This window comes from Xenopus tropicalis, chromosome 2, assembly GCF_000004195.4.
Source record: "Xenopus tropicalis strain Nigerian chromosome 2, UCB_Xtro_10.0, whole genome shotgun sequence".
Classification (NCBI taxonomy): domain Eukaryota; kingdom Metazoa; phylum Chordata; class Amphibia; order Anura; family Pipidae; genus Xenopus; species Xenopus tropicalis.
Window position 1 is genome coordinate 91,818,968 of NC_030678.2, and position 20,600 is coordinate 91,839,567.

At 37.6% G+C, this 20,600-nt stretch overlaps 1 protein-coding gene across 3 annotated transcripts in view; it reads left to right on the forward strand.

The window, feature by feature from the left end:
- Window positions 1–200: 200 nt before the first annotated feature.
- Window positions 201–20,600, forward strand: part of brip1 (BRCA1 interacting protein C-terminal helicase 1) — a 113,261-nt gene continuing 92,861 nt past the window's right edge. The window contains exons 1-6 of one of the 3 annotated variants that reach the window (XM_012957440.3): window positions 201–651; window positions 2,853–2,950; window positions 4,089–4,200; window positions 5,642–5,806; window positions 6,393–6,526; window positions 9,382–9,525. In XM_012957440.3, the coding sequence (XP_012812894.1) occupies window positions 2,858–2,950; window positions 4,089–4,200; window positions 5,642–5,806; window positions 6,393–6,526; window positions 9,382–9,525 (648 nt within the window). In that variant the 5' untranslated portion in view covers window positions 201–651; window positions 2,853–2,857. The remainder of the gene's footprint in view (window positions 652–2,852; window positions 2,951–4,088; window positions 4,201–5,641; window positions 5,807–6,392; window positions 6,527–9,381; window positions 9,526–20,600) is intronic. The other 2 variants (XM_012957441.3, XM_002933838.5) reach the window with 2 other exon arrangements.

Here is a 20,600-nt window from a genome sequence, read left to right on the forward strand (position 1 = left end):
GATCACTGGATTAGGGGCAGGTCACACACCTAAACTCATTTGACCACGCCCACTCTGTGTAAGCCGTGCCCCTTTCTGACTCAATCACGCATTTTCACTTTGTAGTCCCTCCCCCCCAGTACCCCATCTTATGGCGACCCTGACTGTACTCCCCCAACAGACCCAGAACAGTTCACATCACGCACTGTAACTCAGCTCCCTGGAGTTCTGTACAAAATATCACACACGCCCTACACTTTAGCATCTAAAGCAATAACATTCCTAGCGCAGTTTTTTAGTAGTCTTCCAGCAGCCCCTCACCTAAATAACTTCCCCCTTATAGTGCCGCCATAATTCTATATTCATTCTGCATTAAGAGGCGCTGCTTTAGTGAAGTCTGGCTTGACAGCACCTACGCCTTTCCTGACTTCTCATGTGGTACTGTACATGTTGGCAGCCCTATAAATCTGTCCAGGAGCTACACACTTCCCTAGGTCACATCAGACTCACCCGCCCACATCTTGGTCACATGGTAGGAACATCGCACTTCCTGCAAGGCAGCCTGCTCTATGGAGCTGCTGGGGCCCATCCAGGGGAAGGCGCGGGAGATCCGAATGTAGCACGGTGTTGTGACGAGTTAATGTCAGAGCGGTGTAACACTACACAAAGGAGGTGAGTGCTGCAGCAGCACTAGACAGGTAGTGTGGAAGTATGTAGTGTGCCCATGGGGTGGAATTCCTATTCTTTAACCCTTACACTGTTAGCTCCTTTTCCCCAAAGTGTTGGCACATAATACCATTATGCCAAGCTATTTGTAAATACATTTTGCGCTCTGGGTGAAGCATTCAGTTTAACATGGACAGTTAATTTCTAGCAGTGCCCAGATAAAGTGTGAAAGTTATCTTTCCTACCTGAAAATTGCTTTAAACACATCATTGCAAAGACCTTTGTCTGGTAAAGAAAAAAATGTCATTGTGTTTAAGGGGAACATGTAGAACTCCTCCTAAACAGAATAAGGACCCTTTGGGGGTTCTGACCCATAGGTTAAGGTCCTAGAACTAGATAAACTATGTATTGTTTTTGTTTCAGTGCAGCACAAGCTTTTTTATCGCCGTTTGGCTAAGATCAAGGGTAATATCTGTTCTTATGAGTTGGGGTGTATATCCTAGCTATTATGAACTGTGCCCCCCAATGTAAGACAGCAAACCACTTGAGTTAGTGTCTCAGGACTTGCATTCCTGTGGTGCCTGATCAACATGGTGTGGGTAACCTTCAGGTACCTATATGGTACATAAAGATGTGCAGGGAAAAAATAAAAATCACCCAGGCTGCAGCCAGATATTTGCAGACTAAATATGACAGCTGGTGGTTGTTGAGGGGACAACTGCCAGATTTAGTCAGCCAGAATCTGACAGCAGCCTCGGTAATTTTTTTTCCCTGCACATTTTTGCCATGCAGGGAGCAAGCGGCATTGGACCAGAATACAATTCTGGTTTTTGGAAGCTACAATTCTAAAAATTAAAAATGGGTACATTTTTTACTTTAACACAAAAGAAGCTGCACCTGCTTCAGACCTACAGTGGATATAAAAAGTCTACACACCCCTGACAAAATGTCAGGTTCCTGTGCTGTACAAAAATGAGACAAAGATAAATCAGTTCAGAACTTTTTCCACCTTTAATGTGACCTATAAACTGTACCACTCAATTGAAAAACAAACTGAAATCGCCGAAGTTGCCTCGCGAGGCATTTTCGGCAATTTGCCGAAATCGCCACAGTCAAATGTAAAATGACTTGGGGAGCAACACAAGCATCATAAAAAGTTCATGGAGATGCCAAATAAGGGCTAAGATTGGCTATTAGGTAGCCTCAGCTTACAGGAGGCTTTATTTGGTAGTAAATCTTGTTTTTACTCATCCAAAACTTGACAGCAAGTCAGGAATTCAAAAATAACTACCTGGTTTGGGGGCACTGAGAGCAACATCCAAGGGTTTTGCAAGCAACATGTTGCTCACGAGCCACTGGTTGGGGATTACTGTTATAGATAATGGGTCCTATTCTGTTCTTTCTGGTAAAAACAAAACAAAAAAAAACAACCAAAGTAGCCTGGGGTGTTTTTATGGCTTCAGTTTTATTTGCTTTGAGTAGTATTGTCAGGTAATTTGCAGCATGATCACTCTGAATGGATTCAATCTTTTTATAATTTAACAGTGGAAAGCAAAAAAGATAGAGACTTGATAAAGCAAAGCAACAGCAGTTTTACAGAGACCTAAGGCAGCAGCAAATCAAAAACAATATGGAATTAAAACATCTGGAACATTCACAGTAACTGGCATTTCATGGCTTATTGTGCGTGGTGTGTTTTATTTGCGGATATATTCTTTTACCTCTTGCCAAAAGGAAATTGACATTTAGCTAAGATATTACATCTTCCCATTCTTATTTTTAAAGAAACAGCAACATGTGAGTCTATATAGAATATATCTTCCTTGTGTATTTGCATTTAGAAGAATGGCATCTGCCATCTTGCCTTTTTCAACATTCACACTGGCCACAAACCACTGACACGTCATACTAATGGGAAAGTAAATGGAAGTTAGACATTAAAGGGTTATGTCTAACTTGTGGATTGATAACTACAGAGATTTTTCCATCAATAAGGCAATGGTAATATCATCTACTGCCAAGGTAAAATGAAGGCTTTAATAAAAATACTTTTATTTTGCTAAAAGCCAGACAATAGAAGTCCATGATAACATTTAGTGCCTTTTTGAAGGTGTTTGGCATATTTAATATTGTCAAATAAACATGGTTTCAATTTAAACTCTATATTGTTATTTATTGTAACTCCTATATTTTTTTTTTCATTTTAGAAAAAATGTCATCTGCGCTTTCAGAATATACGATTGGTGGGGTGAAAATCCTCTTCCCATGTAGAGCGTATCCTTCCCAGCTTGCAATGATGAATTCAGTAAGTACTATCAGGCTTCTGTCTTCAGTGTACTGCATAATTGTTTATACCATGGGGGTTTGACCCCCTAACTTACTGCCGCTATGTGCTAAATTAACCTTGGCAGGTCTGTGGGGCTGTTATTGGCAAAGTGCCAAGACTAAGCGCAAAATAATATTGTATCTAATCCTGACTGTATTCTTTATTTTTAATGTTTAGCTGCTTTATTATTGCTAGGCAAATAAATGGCCTCAATAAAAAGGTCAAGAAGAAAAAAATCTCAATATTAATAATAAACCTAGTTTGTCATTCAGATGCAGACTGGGTTTTCCAAATAGGCCCTGGAATTTCAAGTACACTGAGGTCCAAACGACCCCTGACCAGCCCACTAAATAGTGACTGTCTGTTGCATCTTACAGCAGCCCCTCTGGCATTTGCCAGCATCCAGATTCGAGCCAGCTGTAGTTCCTTTATTGTTGTCAGTTACCCATGCAACCAAATGAATAAGCATACATTTAAATTGAATGTTTACCTTCATACAATAGTATGAATTTGAACAGCCCCTGTAAATTTATCCTTATTATTTAAAATGTGTAGTTTTGAAACTACACTCTCCTCTCTGTTCCAAAGGGATCACAGACTTCAACTTGCATTCTGCCCAAAACAGGAAGTTGACACTGAACAGGTTACTGCACATGCCTTCCCTCTCCTGCTTCATTTAATTTATCAGATTGGCTGAATGTTGCCAGCCAATGGTAACAAAGATATGCAAATGAAGCCAGAGAGGGAAGGCATGTGCAGAACAAGAGCTTAGCAGCACTCATACTGGCATGTATCTTCAAAACAACACATTTTAAATAATAAAGATGCTTTACATCCCCTTTAAGACTAAAGCAAGAAAAAGTAGAAAGGACAATTGTAAAGCCACATATCATTATTATTATTATTATTATTATTATTTTTTAAAGTGAACATAACCTTTAAATGTTACATATAATGGAATGTTGTGTATTTGTATCTGATTGGATCCCACACATTAAAAACTGGTATTGCTAAATTCAGCCAGTATTTCAGGTTTAGACTTCTTGCACCTGTTGGATGTAATAAATATGATATACAGTTATTGGCACAGATGACTAAAATTACTCTTATTTTGCAGATTATGAGAGGCCTGAACTGTAAACAGCACTGCTTGCTGGAAAGTCCAACTGGAAGTGGAAAAAGCTTAGCATTGTTATGTTCTGCACTTGCATGGCAGCAGTCTTTATATGGTGAGGCATAACATTATTGTGGGTTAAGAGTGCTTAGAATTGCTAGCTTTCAAATTTATACTTCAGGAAATTGACATATTTGGCCCTCTAAGAGATTTTCCATAACAGTCCTTGTGTGCCCTGTGTGATATTACCATTTTAATATAATTTGGCTCCTGAACATATTGAAAAGTGGCTATGCGGACTCACAAAAAAATTAAAGTATTTCCTGAGCCACTTTCTAAACCAGTTATACAGGTGTCTATACAAACAATTCAGGCTGTTGGCTGCTTATAGCTGATTAAGGAGAAACAGCATGACGAGGGGGAAAAATCCCTTTCGCAAAAAAGATGGCTTGGTAGACCAAAAGTTTATTATAAACCAGCCGATAACCATGTTTTAAAATTGAGCCATACTTGAGTCATATTAATTTATATAAAAAGTCTCATTGCAGCAAGTTCTCTAAATTATTCATTAGTTTATGCCGTTTATATATTTTTATTTGCTAGTTCCTGTAAGTGTTGAAGAATGAACTAGAACTCAAACTCCAAGCACAGAGCTTGAGCTGAGCAGCCACAATGAGGCCATCCCTTATGTCCAAGGGAAACAAGCTAGGTCACTAGGGCATAGGCAAAGCCTCAATATTTTGATGCATACAGCCTGTGTGTGTTTTTATGTACTTAATGCTTTAGGTTAGCAAAGATTTAGCTTTTGAATTTCCCTTGAGTGCAAGGCTTTTGGGAGCACTTGTTTGGCCAGTCCCATTCCATTTACTGGTACAGGTTTGGGATCCGTTATCTGTAAACTCTTTATCCAGAACGTTTCGAATTACGAGATGGTCACCTCCCATAGACTCCATTTTAATCAAATAATTTAACATTTTAAAGCCATATTCTTTTTCCTTTGTAATAGTACATTGTACTTGATCTCAACTAAAATATAATTAACCTTTATTGGAGGCAAAATAATCCTATTTAATGGTTAAAATGTTTTTTAGTAGATTTATGGTGTGGAGATCGATATTATGGAAAAATCCTTTATCTGGAAAACACCAGGTCCTAAGCATTCTAGATATCTTGTCCCATACCTGTAGTTTTATTAGGGAAAATATCTATTGTGCATGCACTAGTGGCTAACTATGTACTTTTTGTCAGTGGCCAGACAAGTGTGTTTGAAAGTTAATTGCATCTGCCTACATGGACATCTATATCTTAACAAGCATGAAGACTTAATAGGGAACTTGTATAGAATCCTTAATAGGGAACTTGTATAGAATCCATATGTAACAAAGAAAGCAAAACTTTACTTGCATTTCCTTTAAGAATATTGTGCGAAATTAAGTTTTTTGTTTGTTTCTATTGGTAACAATAAAAGTAATTATTCCCTAAGTTTATATCATGGAATACTGCAAATCAAGGAATAATTTATCTGAAATTCCATGCTTCTCTCCTCTTTTTTTCAGGAAAGCAGGCAGTGGATGAAAAATCAAATGAGAAAGAATGTACAAAGATGGAAAGAGTAACTCCATGTTGCTGTTCATGTCATTTGAGAAATTCTGATGAACTCTCTTTCAATTCCAGTAATAGACAAATGAATTCTACTGATAGCACACCATCAAATTTTCAAGGTAATAATATTATATTCCTTTATGAAGAATAATATCTGAGGAACTCTGAAGTGAGCAGCATTTGCCATAGCCAACATGTGTCTGATACTTTTTAATGGGAGGTAGTGTAAGGCAAAATAGCGCCATGTATAGGCATTAGTATATATTTATGACCTGGTCCCAAAAGCACTGCAATATTGTAGTTTTAACTAAAATATATATAGATAAATTAATGACTAAATAAAAAAATGGGTGGGCAGAGATCATTATTTTGGATAAAGGGCGGAAGGGTACAAGTAAAAATCAATTAGTTTCCATTGTTAATTTAGAAAATTTGGAATTCATTTAGAGGGGAACTAACCCCCCCCCCATAAATTTTTAACTGATAGCCCCACCTCCCCCCTACCCCACCACATCACCTCTCTGCTACCTTGTTAACTGTTTCCTTTTACCTGATCCTAAACCGCAAAGCTGCACAATGTTCTTGGCTGCCACATTTGGACATGCCACATATATTCCTAGGCTTCTTTGTAAATCACCATAACAGTGTAAGATATGTGGTCATGTCTTTTTTGCTGGTGATTAATTTTGGTTTTGATGCTTTCAGGAGCTTCTAGCAACAAAACTACTTTAGCTGCAAAGCTGTGTGCAAAGAAGCAAGCATCTTTTATAGCCGATCAAGATGATGATTTTCAAACAGACAGGAAAAGGATTCGACAGTCGCATGATGAACAACAGCAGGTAATGAAAAACCTGTTAACCTGTGTACAAAATTCAGTGTTTTCAAGAACTTTCAGGACTTGACAACATTTTACTTTTAATTATTTTCGTCATGGAAAACAAGTTGAAAAAGAATTATAAATGTGAAAAATAATAGGCCCCATAGTCATGGGAATCCACATGGCTGGGGGGGGGGGATGCGCGGACTCCTACATCAGTTATACAGGTGTCTATACACACAATTCAGGCTGTTAGCTGCTTAAAGCTGATTAGAGTATGTTTAAGGAGAAACAGCATTTTGAGGGGTAAAAATCCCCTTCTCAGAAAGATGGCTTGGTATAAGACCCATTAGTTTATCATAAACCAGCTAATAACCATGTTTTAAAATCGAACCATACTTGAGTCATATTGATTTATATAAAAAGTCTCATTGCAGCAAGTTCTCTAAATGATTCATTAGTTTATGCTGTTTATATGTTTTTATTTGCTAGTTCCTCTAAGGGGCAGATTTATCAAAATGTGAGTTCAGAGCTTAATAAATACAAAGTCACCCACATTCTATGCATTCCAATGGGATATTTATAAGTGTTTTTATCAAATGGTGATTTCTAACTTTCACCCATTAATAAATACACTTTTAAAAATCACATAGGAATAAATAGAATGTGGGTGAATTTTTCTGGTGAGCTATAATCTCACATTTTGATAAATCTGCCCCTAGGTGTTGAAAAATGAACTAGAACTCCAAGAACACCAAGCACAGAGCTTGAGCTGAGCAGCCACAATGAGGCCATCCCTTATGTCCAAGGGAAACAAGCTAGGTCACTAGACCTACTACGGCCTGTGTGTGTTTTTATGTACTTAATGATTTAGGCTAGCGAAGATTTAGCCTTTGTATTTCCCTTCTCTGCTGTAATAGTACATGGGGGGGGGGGGGGGGGGGTTGGGCAAGGAGGCAAAAGTATTTCACAAATTAATTGTTCTGCTATTCTGTTACTGACTCAAAATTCTAGTTTTCTAGGACAGCACTTGGTGTTTTCTGCTATTTTTGCACAATTACTAGTCAGCGCTTTGCAGAGTGTTGTTCCCTTCAGAGTTCTAGTTAGAGCTAGATACATGCATAGATATTGGACATGGTCTGCATTGCCGCCTCTCTGGATTGATATTTTGACTTTTTGCTCTTTCAGAAAGCTTGTCAGCATTACACTTACACACTTAGTACTCTAAACTACCACTACTTTAACATAGCCATCTTTAATAGTCAAATAAGTGCCATGGGCATATACAGGTATAGAACCCATTATCCATAATGCTCAGGACCAAGGGTATTCCGGATAAGGGGCCTTTCAGTAATTTGGATCTCCATAACTTAAGTCTTAAGATTAATTATATCGGATCAAATACAAGGTACTGTTTTATTATTACCAAGAATAAGGAAATCAGTTGACCTTTCTAGCTTCCGGGATTCCGGATAACAGATCCCATACCTGTACAGTTAGTGAGAAGAGCCAGGCCATCAGATAAAATGGCCAGCTTTAAATCCTGTGCATGCAGTGCCCTGCATTCAATGGAAATAAAAATGCTTATATGAAACTAATTGTTAATCAACTTTATAAAGTTACAACAACAAGAAGATGTTGTGCACAATAAATATCCTTTACTTTGTCTGCCAACAACCTACTTTCTAGGTTGTTGACAAAGGGGTTAACGAAATGACAGCAGTGTAGAATTTATGTTTATGCATTCTGTTTTAATATAGGGGAAAGCTCCATTATTCCCATAGTGGCTCAGAGGGCAAAGGGTTAAAAGATGAGTCAAACAAATGCAGTGAAACTTCAATTTTACATACACCAGTTTTATCTTTTCCTTCATTTTATGCCATGTTTTGTAGTCCCACCAATATATAATGTATAATGCGTTCCCTGATTTCACATTTTACACTTTTTTTTTTGGTCCCTTGTAAAATGGGAGTTATACTGTAGAAAGCATGATAGTACAGAACTTACATTGTGGGACAGAAGAAGAGGAGAAGGTGAGAGGTGCAAATATATAGATATATTTATATTCTAAATATCATCATTATTAAATCTATACAACTATATGAGAGGTATTACAGTATATTTTTATGACAATGGTTTATTTAGGTGGAGCAGTGTTTTAGTTACAATGTTACAATCATAAATTTGACAAGCCAACATACCATATCAAGGTAAACCCCATATAAATGTTCAGGAGTAAAGTTTCCCTTTAAAGAAATGTAAAGACAAATACTACACTTAGGGGCACATTTACTAATCCACGAATGTCCGAAAAGCGGGCGAATGCGTTTTTTTCGTAATGATCTGTATTTTGCGACTTTTTCGCGAATTGTTGCGAATTTTTCAAGCGCTCAATATGAAAAAGTCGCGACAATTCGCGAAAGTCATAATGGCTATGCAAAAGTCGCGACAATTCACGAAAGTCATAATGGCTATGCAAAAGTCGCGACAATTCACGAAAGTCATAATGGCTATGAAAAAGTCGCGACAATTCACGAAAGTCATAATGGCTATGAAAAAGTCGCGACAATTCACGAAATTTGTACTGGCTATGAAAAAGTCGCGACAATTCGCATAAGTCGTAACGGTTATGAAAAAGTCCCGACAATTTACGGAAAAGTTGTAACAACGGCGAAAGAGTCGCAAAACGTTCGTTTTCCAATCCAAATTTTTCTCATTCGGATTCGTAGATTAGTAAATCAGCCCCTTAATGTTTATTACTAAGAGAACCAACAACATTTTAATTTAGAGAAAGGTTCCTGTATTAATACAGTACAAAATTAACCTGTAAAAATGTCTCCAGCTTTTATTTTCCTAACACACATTATTTTATTGCAGGCAAAAAAACGTCGTTGTTATGAAAAAGGAGTGCAGTTTATTGATGATGACTTTAATCGGAATCATACGGACCTTGATAGTCACAACCAAAAAAAGGCTAGCATGGATAGTTGTCCAGAAGTCATAGCTTCATCTTCCAATCATGTGAGTGTTCTTTGAATAAGATTAACACTATTGAATATTAAATCTAAAGCTATTTATATTTACAGTAAAAAATTTTTGCTTTGATTTAAAGGGGTAGTTAATTTTCCTGAGGGAAAAAAACAGAAAATGTACTCTTCCTGATATATTTGCAATTTGAAATCTATACTAGCATACGCTTGCATGCCTGGTGCGAACTATGTACAAGAAGGAATGATACAGCTTTACTTTGCTAGTCACAACTTTTGGTGCTAATTAGGCAGAAATGAGCAACCTAACAACAATATGCATGCAGTATGTTATATGTGCAGGTCCAGACATAGATTTAAAATAGGTCCTGGCATTTCAAGTGCAAAGAGTCGCTAGTACAGGTCCCATAAATAATCACTGCCTATGGCATTTTACAGCAGCCCCTCTGGCGTGTGCCACAATCTACAGATGTTCAGTCCTGTCTTCTTGGAGTAAAAAAGTATTTTTTGAATGCTTCTAAATCTTGACATTACTCCTTAGTGGCACAAGAGGGTGCTGCAGACCACATGCAGAATTTTAATAAACTAACACAGCCAGCATTAAGAGCACATGAAATGCATTGATTATTTTAAGCTGAGAAATATTTTACTTTTATATATAATTAGTAATTGAATGAACTTGATGCATTTTGTTGTACAGCTAATAATTAATCGATCTGAGATATTCATGACCTTAGTGTGCATGTCATAAGGTGGACAAGCTTTGCACAGTCTTAACTCCAATCAACAGTACAGAATTGTACATGTTTAGCAGATGACAGAGTAGTTCAGAGGAGCCTGTGGCTAGTATGGCTTTTGTCACAGTCACAAATATAGGGTCCTGATCATTTTGGATAATAGATCCTACACCTGTACCTGTATACATAATAAGTAGTTCCCACCAGAACTTGGTCATGGTGTGTATGACTAAGTTCTTGGATTCAAGTGTTTTAAGAAATTCTGCTAAATGAGGGTGAAAGCCATAGAAATCTCATGAATCAAAGCAACCTGAAGGTCAAGAACAAATTAATGAAAGGGGACTGGATTAGTCACAACAACCAGTGACTGAGCACTGGAAGAAGGAAAACACATTCCATCTACATTTAAAAGTACACCTACATGACAAAGAGAATGAATTATACTTAGATTAAATGTATAATGTGTTTTGTGCCATTAATAGGTTAATTAATGGAAAATATGTTTTCCAGTTAAACATTTAATAATAAAAATGTGACTTTGTATAATCTTGATTTTGCATTTCAAGGCAAAATGCTCATTGTATTATGGCTACTTTAGATGTTACTGCAATATGCTTTCTAATGGTATTATCTTTTGCAGACTGATTATTTAAAGGTATAGTTCACCTTTAAATGGTATGTTCTCTTTGTAATTAAAATTTTCATAAATCAATGTACATTTGATTGTTGAAAATATCCAAACATAACATGCCCAAATATATTTCTGTTTACTTGGCAAACCTTCTAATTCCTTATACTTCTGTAGGTAAATACTAAAAATGAACCAGGGGGTCAAGATTAGTTTACTTCAGGGCTGTCCAACTGGCGGCCCGCTACCCCCCTCTGTGTGGCCCCCCCACCTGTCTGGCTGCTTTGATGGCTTACCTTTGTGGAAGCTTTAAATGGTATCAGTACTGAGACAAAATGGCCCACACCTCATATTCAGGCTGTAATGCCCCTGTATTGCTTAAATATGTAATCTCCTGTACTGTTCACACCTTTTCATCCCTGCATTGTTCATCCCCTGCATTGTTCACACCTCAGGCTCTAATCACCCACATTGTTCCCCCTGTTCACCTGTAGGAGCAGTGTCAGCATTATGTCAGTGTATGCTGTCTGTGCCATACACACAGCCAGCATAGGGCAGAGAAAGTATGGCACACATAGACAGGGTAGGGCATAGGGATTTAATGTTGTGTCTTAATATGACATAATATAATTCTGTCACATATGAATGAAGGGGGATATCACTACAGTGAGCACCAACCATTTGGAGTTTTGCTGTGCTGCCACCATTAATGTGGGTATAGTCTTAAAAGCGCTTGGGATAACATGGGTGTGGTTGTAAGTGGGTGTGGTTTAAAAAACAAGGAGTGGTCAAACTGGCTTCCATTATCGGCCCTCTACCGCGTTGGCCAGAAAAATTCCGGCCCTCGGTACCACAGAAGTTGGACAGCGCTAGTTTACTTGCTGCATCTGTTCTCCTATGTGGGCTGGCATAATTAAACTGAGCATTTCCTTTTGTGTAGTATTGATTGGGTGAAGCATCATCAACCTAGCTAAAATCCCATTGGGCAGTGCTTTGTGCCATTCTCATTGCAAGCAATGCTGATTCAGTTCCTCTGTAGAATTCATGTTGGCAAATACAGAAGCAGGGATGCTGCCTTGAGTGAATAACCTGAAAAGTATAATTACATTTTTAATAGCTATATATTGCATGAAAAAATTTAAATGGAGTGTTCTGTTTACTCAATGTTAGCTTAACAAAGGTAAACAATCCCCTTTTAAAGTTAGGTTGTAGAAGGTCCTGTTATTAGCAACATTTCATATGGTCTTTATTTAGATTTTGCATTATTTACCTTCCTCTTCTGCTACTTTAAAATTAGGGGTCACTGACTCTGCAAGCAAAAACACTAATACTTTGTGAGGCTACAATTGTTGTCACTTTTCATTACTTATGTTTTATTTATGCCCTCTTCTTCTTCTCATCTTTTAATCTCTCATTCAAACCACCACCTTGTTGCTAGGGTAAATTGGATACTACCAGCCAGATAGCTGCTCAACAAGAAACTAATATATTCAGAAACCATAAAAAAATGAAGACCAATTGCAAATTGTCTCAGAATATCACAGTCTGCATTTATGCTAAAAGCTCATTTGAAGGCCAACTACCCATATAAGTATTGCTACAAGTTGAAATATTTAGGAGGAAGCTGTTGATGAAATCTTCAGAATTGATGACCAGAGTCATATTAAGGGATCTAACTGAAGCTCTCCTAAAAAAAAAAATCTGTAAAAAACCTAATCTTTAATCAGTTGACTTGCACTGTTGAGAATGTTGAGAGAATATGAACAGGCAAAGAGATGCTGAAGGCACATAAATTCAATAGCAAATAGATTTAAAACTAACTTTAAAACCATTGAATATGTATGTTGGAAAGTTGCTTAAATAGTTTTTCAGGTGTAGGACCACTTTGTATGTGATTTAGCTTTTACAGCTTAAGTAAATGTTTGAGTTTGCTTCCCCTGCATAAATCACACAAATAAACCTATTCATTAGACCCTAAGGGATTGACTTTTTTTCCCAGTAAGGCAGTGATTTTTTTGGACTTATTTGGTTTATTCCCCACTTTAAAAACAAACGTTTGACCAGTGCTCCCCTTATTTCATAATAAGGTTAAACGTAACCCTAATGCTTACGCTGAACCTTTGTAACAGACACATTACTTTGAAGATATATATTTACCTGACCACTGAAAAGATCATAGTAATCAGCTGAGTGAACAATAAATGCAGTTGTGCATTTATTGTTAAGAAAATAAAGAGGCTTTGTGTATCCTTGCTAGGTTGTCTCCTGTGATTTGCAATCTACATTTTGGCTATAGAAGAAGACAGGATAGAATAATAAGCATCATTTTATGTCCTGTTTAGAAGTACAAACTTCAAGGAAAATAACCTAGTGAACAAATTTACATTTTCTTGCCAATAATCCGTTTTCACATTGCGGCCAACAGAAAATTACTTGGCTAATGCTTATTTGTTTTTTGACCTGGTGCATTCCACAATGTATTTGAAAAAAATACCCATAGTGAAGATTATTAAGGAACAGAGAGAAAATAATTGACTCAGATTAATTTAAGCTCCAGTTACACTTTTAGGTATTGTTATGAGTAAAGTCACTGTCCTGGAAAAAATATAGGAAAAGATGAAGCATTGTTATTTTTCTTTATATAGCTACAAAATCCTCTGCTGTGCTTTACAGAAATATTTCATCATTACAATCTAATTTTCCATTCTAAGGCAAACTGGATATAGCTAGCTTTAGAGGGGTTTTTTTTTGCCTTCCTTCTGATCAGTGCTTTCCAGCTGGGGGCCTATGAGCCAGATGTCGCCCCCAAAGGGTTTATATGACCCACAGTCCATCAGCATTTTAATATAACCCTGTTTTTTCAGCATTTGTTATGACAAATAATCAGCCCCCCATGTGTAAAAAAAAAACCTGCTGCTTTAAATTTACCTGCAATTGACAGACATCCCTATTCTGTCTATATACTACTCTCTACTGCAGGAAACAGCAGTGTTAGTGGGTGCTGTGACCAGGCGGTGGCTCTAAGACAAAGGAGGAGTTGGCCAGGAATTGAAGGGGAAGAGATATAGTAAGGTTCAGAGCAATAGTTGTTCTTTGCGTTATGGGAAGTCTTGATATGGATTTCAGGGGCAGAGGGGCCTCTTTGCTCTTAGATAGGAGAATGAAGAGTCTAACACCAAAGTTTAATACAGACTGTAGTGGGGAAAGGTGTGAATTAAGTGGCCATACATGGTAAGATCTGCTCACTTGGCAAGCATTGTGTGTTCTCCCAATATTCCCACCTACGGGTCAAATGAGCAAATTAGAACGGTGGGTATAGGCACTGTCAACGAGCTGATGCAGTCCCTGATGTTACAGAAAAATGAAACCTGCCCGATCAAAATCTGCCAGATATCGGTCGGGCAGGCCTGTCGTTCGTGTCCATACATGGGCAGATGAGCTGCCGAATCAGTCTGAAGGACCATGTATGTCTATGGGACGTCTTTCAGTAACATTAGCATTTTAAAATTGGCCCTGTTGAACAAATAGAAGATGTGATATTTGTCCCAGTGCGTGAAAGAATTGGACAGCAGTACCTGGCATCATCTTTTCTGGAAAGAAATACCAGCCTGTATTTTACCTTTTTGTTTTAATGGTAGAAGGCCAACCAGGAAGCGGTCTCTCCAGGTTTTAGTGAATGCTCAGATATGTCTACATGCATGTACAATTGTACAGAAATTTACATTACTATAATTGACAAGAATTCAAAACTGCTTTAAGTACGGGCCTCCCAGACAATGTAATATGCTGTATACACATTACATATTGTTTCTGTAAAAGTCACACAGAATTTTTTATTCTAACACTAGGTAAAACTGGCCACTTGTTTGGCAATGTTTTCAAACAAACGGATCATTTCCTGCTACACCCATCTTGTGCTGGGCAATATTGGGCTAATCCCACTGTTTGGCCATAGGGTCAAATGATCCAATCATAGTGATGGTAAATGCAGGCCATTGGGGCAAGGTGGCAATGTGGTCATCACCCTGATGGGATTTTTAAACTTGCCTCAGTTGATAATTGGCCAAATTGTATGAGTTTCACACTCATTGGAAAATGATCCAGTGAAGTACTTATGTTCTTGTATACAATAACATTACACTAATACTGGGTAATGCTGGCCATTCACTTAATAATCCACCCATTTGCCAATGTCCCCAAACAAGCTGATCGTTTCCCTATGTATGCACCATGAGCTAGGCAATATTGGAGTGATCCGATTGTTTGGTCTGATGGAGGAGCCAAAGTGGTCCTCTTCGTGATGGGATTTTTAAACTTGCCCAATTGATATCTGGCAGAACTGGTTAAGTTATGCACATGTTGAAAACTGATCCAGGGGGTCACTTATGTTCAGTTCTTGTTCCTTGTGAAAAAACAACAGTGTGTATTTAAAATAAACAACAGTGTGTATTTAAAATATCATGAACAGCCTATATGTCTATATTTGTATGTATTAATAGGATAAAAAGCTGTCCAGGAAAATGAACTTATTTCTATTAGAAATGGCTGTTCATGCACAATATGTTAAGTATTTCATGTAACCCACTATAGAGGCTGTGTAATATTGTCTGTCTTGCAAGTAAGGATTACGTAAGTTTTGTGCTTTGTACAGAAATTGTCTGTGCTGTTTTTGAAATGATGAGCCTTGCCATTTTGCTTTTAGAGCTGACAGTTTAGCAGATAAAGTATTAAGTGTGCACCCATTCTATAGCCGAAGGTTATGGTAGTGAAATTGTATCTCTCACCGCACACTCTTGATTAATTTCAGCGTTGTGGCAACTTTGAGAAATTGGGACAGCAGTGCTAAGGAATCCCCGTTTACACCAGCTAAGAAAGTAAACAGTAAATGGAGAGTAGTGTAACAAACACTTGCCATATCAAGAAACCTGCTGTGAAAAGGATCTGTCTTAATGTGCTAGCCCACTGCAGTTTAACATATTGCTTACAACCTGCACAATAGGGTTTGAGTGACTTGAGTTACACATTCCAGGAGACTGGCAGTCTGTTACAATCAGAGCCCCAACTTTATACCAGGCTAATTTACAGAGATGGGATGAAGAAAGTTACGGATTTGTATTACACACTCTCACCTGACACCGTATCCGATCTCTATCCTGCTGATTGACATCTTGAATAAGTTCTTTGAAGCGAGTTCCAGCTTAATTAAAACGTTTGCTCGGCTTGCAGTGATCTGTAAAAGCCTATGATAAATATTGAATCGGGTTCACCTGCTGGTTACTGTGAGTGGATAAACAGCTGCTTTGTGCTGCTTAATCATGGGATTGTGGCAAGGGAGTTCTACCTCTGTTAGAAGAGTTAAAGAGTAGTTGAGAAGCTTTAGTAATGTCACTTCTCATATCGCAGCAGGGTGCCCTCGTGTGAGATTTCACACAACACAGTATTGAGCCGTGTAACACTGAGATGGGTTTTGTGACCAAATTATTTTCCAGATTATTATAGCCCTCTTTTATCTCATACAACTACTGCCTTCCATGGGTGATCAAAGGCTTTTTCAAATTGATTTTTCTTATCGTCCCATTGTTTTTCTGCCCAGTTCCTATTCTGCCATATTATTAGGCTGATGGTCTGTAGTTGATACTTTTTTGTTCTAAAGTAAAACTTCTAAAGTTCTTTAACTTCTAAAACTTCTAAGATCAGTCAGCTGTTAGTATTTCATTAGAGAAGTATCTAGATACCTGAGAACATGTGAACTTATGCCAATTTCTGGGTTCTTCTTCTTTTCTTATATAGATTTGTTTGTTACCCTGTGAAGTATATACTTGATAAAGGTCCCAGGAGGGACCGAAACGTTGGAATGCACGGTGAATGAATAAATAGAAGAATTGCTGTGAAATGGTGTGCTGGTCCTGATCTCTATATATATATATATATATATATATATATATATATATATATATAAAGTTGAACATGAAGAAGCTGCTCTCACAGGTCTTATGTACAAAATAAAAAATTCTATTTATTTAAATGGTGAACTGACGTTTCGGCTGAACACCTCAGCCTTTCTCTGAAACGGTTCACCATTTAAATAAATAGAATCTTTTATTTTGTACATAAGACCTGTGAGAGCGGCTTCTTCATGTTCAACTTCTGTTTTCTTTTTTGATGATTGCACCCAGGCAATTTTAGTGATTTATACGTGAGTGCCAGTGGTTCCTAACTTCTATATTTATATATATATATATATATATATATATATATATATAATATTCAGCAGTTAGGTACCGTGCACACAGGACTTAAGGTTCATTTTGAGTTCTTTATTGGCAAAACGACTGATGTTTCGGTTGCAACAGCAGCCTTTGTCAAAGTTGCTGTTGCAGCAGAATTTTTGGGACCTGGTGTTTTTTGGATATAGGATGTTTCCATAATTTGAATCACCATGCCTTAATGGGGTTAATGTAATAAAAGAAACTGAGGGGTATATTTATTTATTAACACTGGAGACAAACATCACTGGTAGCAACCAGTCAGATCTTTGCTTTTGTTTTCTAACTTGTAGGTGAATATTCAAATCTAGTTGCTGATTGGTTGCTATGGGTCCATCACTGGTGATGTTTGTTTCCACTGTTAATAAATACACCCCTAAGTTTGCCCAGGAGCTGTAACCCATAACAGTCAACCAGCAGGAAGCATTTACTGGCCACCTGTTTAAAAGCAAACATTTTATTAGTTGCCTTGGGTTACTGCTCCTGGGCAACTTTGTGCCTTTTATTACGTATGGGGGAATTTGTTATGTAATGTTATGTGAACATTAAATAAACCCAGTAGAATTGTTTTGCCGTTAATATGTATGCAGCTTAACAGGGCGCTATTGCAGATGACCTTCCTGAAATTCTGAACTTTTCTGATAAGGGATACCATACCCGTTTATACATACACAAACGTAAATGCATCTTTCATTTCCATGGAGTAACTGTATTCAATAAAGTCCATATCATGCAGGTGATTACGAGTTGGCCAAAATAAGTTTGCTAAATGAACAATATATTTAGTGTAACTGGAGTTATTTTTGTCAAACCATATTCTCCCTTTCATATTGTCTGGAAGAAGCCCACAACAAACCAATGTGCTTTCTGCAGTAAATGTTGAATATGTAAAGCATCTGCTCTCTCCATGTATAACAAGTGCTGTTGAATTCCAGGATTTTACAGGCTGCTATAAAATTGACTACATTTATAGCTTGATTGCTCCCTTCGGTCCCAATACACAAGAACATTTTAAAGGTAGTGCACTGAGTAAAGTTCTTGTGAAAAGACCTCTGTTATTCCAATTTTACAGCTTGGCCAGAGAAATTTTACAGGTACTTCTAAGATAAACATTCATACTCTGCTCTTCAGTTTATTTGGGGGCTTTATTCTTTTAGTACATCCTTTTGATGGTTTCTGGGGGAAAATTAGCAACAGTGTTGCAATTGACCCAGTATGCTTTTGTGCAGTTTTTCTTTCTTTAAGTTTTTGTGTATCTAAGATCAGATAAAAAAAAAAAAAAAAGATGTATATGCCATTATCCGTAAGGGGGCCGTGCACATCTCTGTATGAATAGATAACACGAGGGGTGGCCCAAACGATTAATATCAAGAAAATCACCTGTGGTTCTCACCCCCCCCCAAAAAAGGAGCATGGGAAATAACATAGGGAGTAAAAAAAATAACCCTTTTTAACAATATAAACAGCATTGATGGTTATCAAGTAGAAACTTTGTGATAAGGAAAATGTTTTTGCATTTATGTAACACATCAGTCAGTTTTCAAATCAGCACTTCCCTGTCCTACTCTGTAATCAGCCAGTTGGCCAATGCTCACTTTCTGGATTTACCATTCTCTGGCTAATAATTTAATTTGAATGTTAAAAAATGTGGCCTGTTGACAAAGACCATGAATGGCCGTGCTTTACTGTTTTTCGTAGAAAGGTAACACATGTATCGCAGTAAAATTTACCCACATACCATATCGATAACATGAGCGTTACACTACAGGTTTGTAGAGATATAGAAGGATCAGTGGAGCACTAACTGATAAGCAGTCTCTATATATTTTAAGGACAAATGAGGGCCTCATTTCAAGTTATGCCACTGCCTGTTTTATAGTTTATCCTATTCAGTTTGTTTGTAATTTGTGTATTCTGAAATGTTGCAGAGGCCTAAAAGCTAAAGTAAAACTACTGGGTTGCACGGTTGCTTAGAATTTGCACTCCCATGACAATATTTGTATATTGAAAAGAATTAACAGGGCTACAACTGTCATCCGGGGCAATGGCACACAGTAATTTTTTTTCAACTGTGTTTAATATCCTCCAGCTAGTGCAACTAGTAAGGCTATTTTCTGAGGATGTTGATGTGAATCGCCAGTTGTAAAACATTTCACATAGTCACCAGAAAACGCAGTACAGAATAATTTCCACCTGACACCAATTGTAAGCTATATTCTGATATCTTTTTGCCAACATCAGAGAGGATTAAGCATGGGCGACAACATGTAATTTGTGCCATTGCCATATAAGGCAGTTCCAGTAGAATTTAACTGAGATCATGGGAAGATAGGAGATCAAGGGAAGATAGGAGGTGGTGGTGGTACATACAAGGTGCTATTAATTGGAAAGGTTTGCCAGAAAGGTTACCAGTATATAATTTAAATGTGTAGACAAGCCAGTTGTGCTATCATAGAGGTTTCAAGGAGCAACTTTCCTTTCAACTGGCAACAATAGGAGTCACCAGTGGAAAGGCCTACTCATCATTTTTTGAAGTTGCACAAAGTTGGCTGCAGGAGGAACCTTTCCACTGGCGACTCCTATTGGAAAGGCATTTCAAAGCAGGAAGTTGCCTGTGGTAGCAGTGATCGATCACAGGCAACTAACTACCTCCGTGGGACATAAGCTAAAAATCGGTCAAAGTGTGGGCATCTAGGCTCCTATTAATCTTTATATCCCTTTTTCTAAGCCATACTGTCCTTTGTCAAAACACTTTTAAAGGTCATTTACAAGTGCAACAGCAAGTGCAATGCACAAAAATGGGCATACATTTGTATCCATTTTGGTATCATTCAGAAAAACATGCACTTAGGAGTACTTGCACTGAGCACCAGTTTGGCATATTGCACTGAAATAGTGCACTTTGGAAACTGCTGCAGCAATGACAACAATCCTTTTCGGTTTTTTTTTTGGTTTTTTTTATTTAGTGGCTGCAAACCTTGCATGTAGAGAGGCATGAAAGTGGAGAGAGAGTATTTCTAGTGCAGAGTCATGAATTTAATTCATTCCATCAATCACTTTGTAAGTTGTAGTATGTTCAGTGAATTAGTGCTCTGTTTAATGCTGTAGTCTACTTTCATCATGGAGGATACAATGTAACTTTTCCCTTCTTGCAAATGAAAGCTGAGCCAGCTATATTTGTCTCTCTCCATGAATTTCTGTAGTCCATGAATGCCTCTGCAAACTTTCTGATTGAAATAATAATTATATCATTTGCTCTCTACTTTCCTGCTAGGCAGATATTGGATTGTATGTAAAGGACACCGTCAGGTCAGCTGTTTCCTCCTTCACTTACAAGAACTCCATTCATAATGTGTCCTTTTTATCCCTTTGAGTGAATAAGTAATTATTCAATATAGAAGGCAGGATATTTGGAACCGGCTCTATAATGTGGCAGCACATCGTAATGAAACCTGCCTTTCCTCGCAACTTGAGAGGG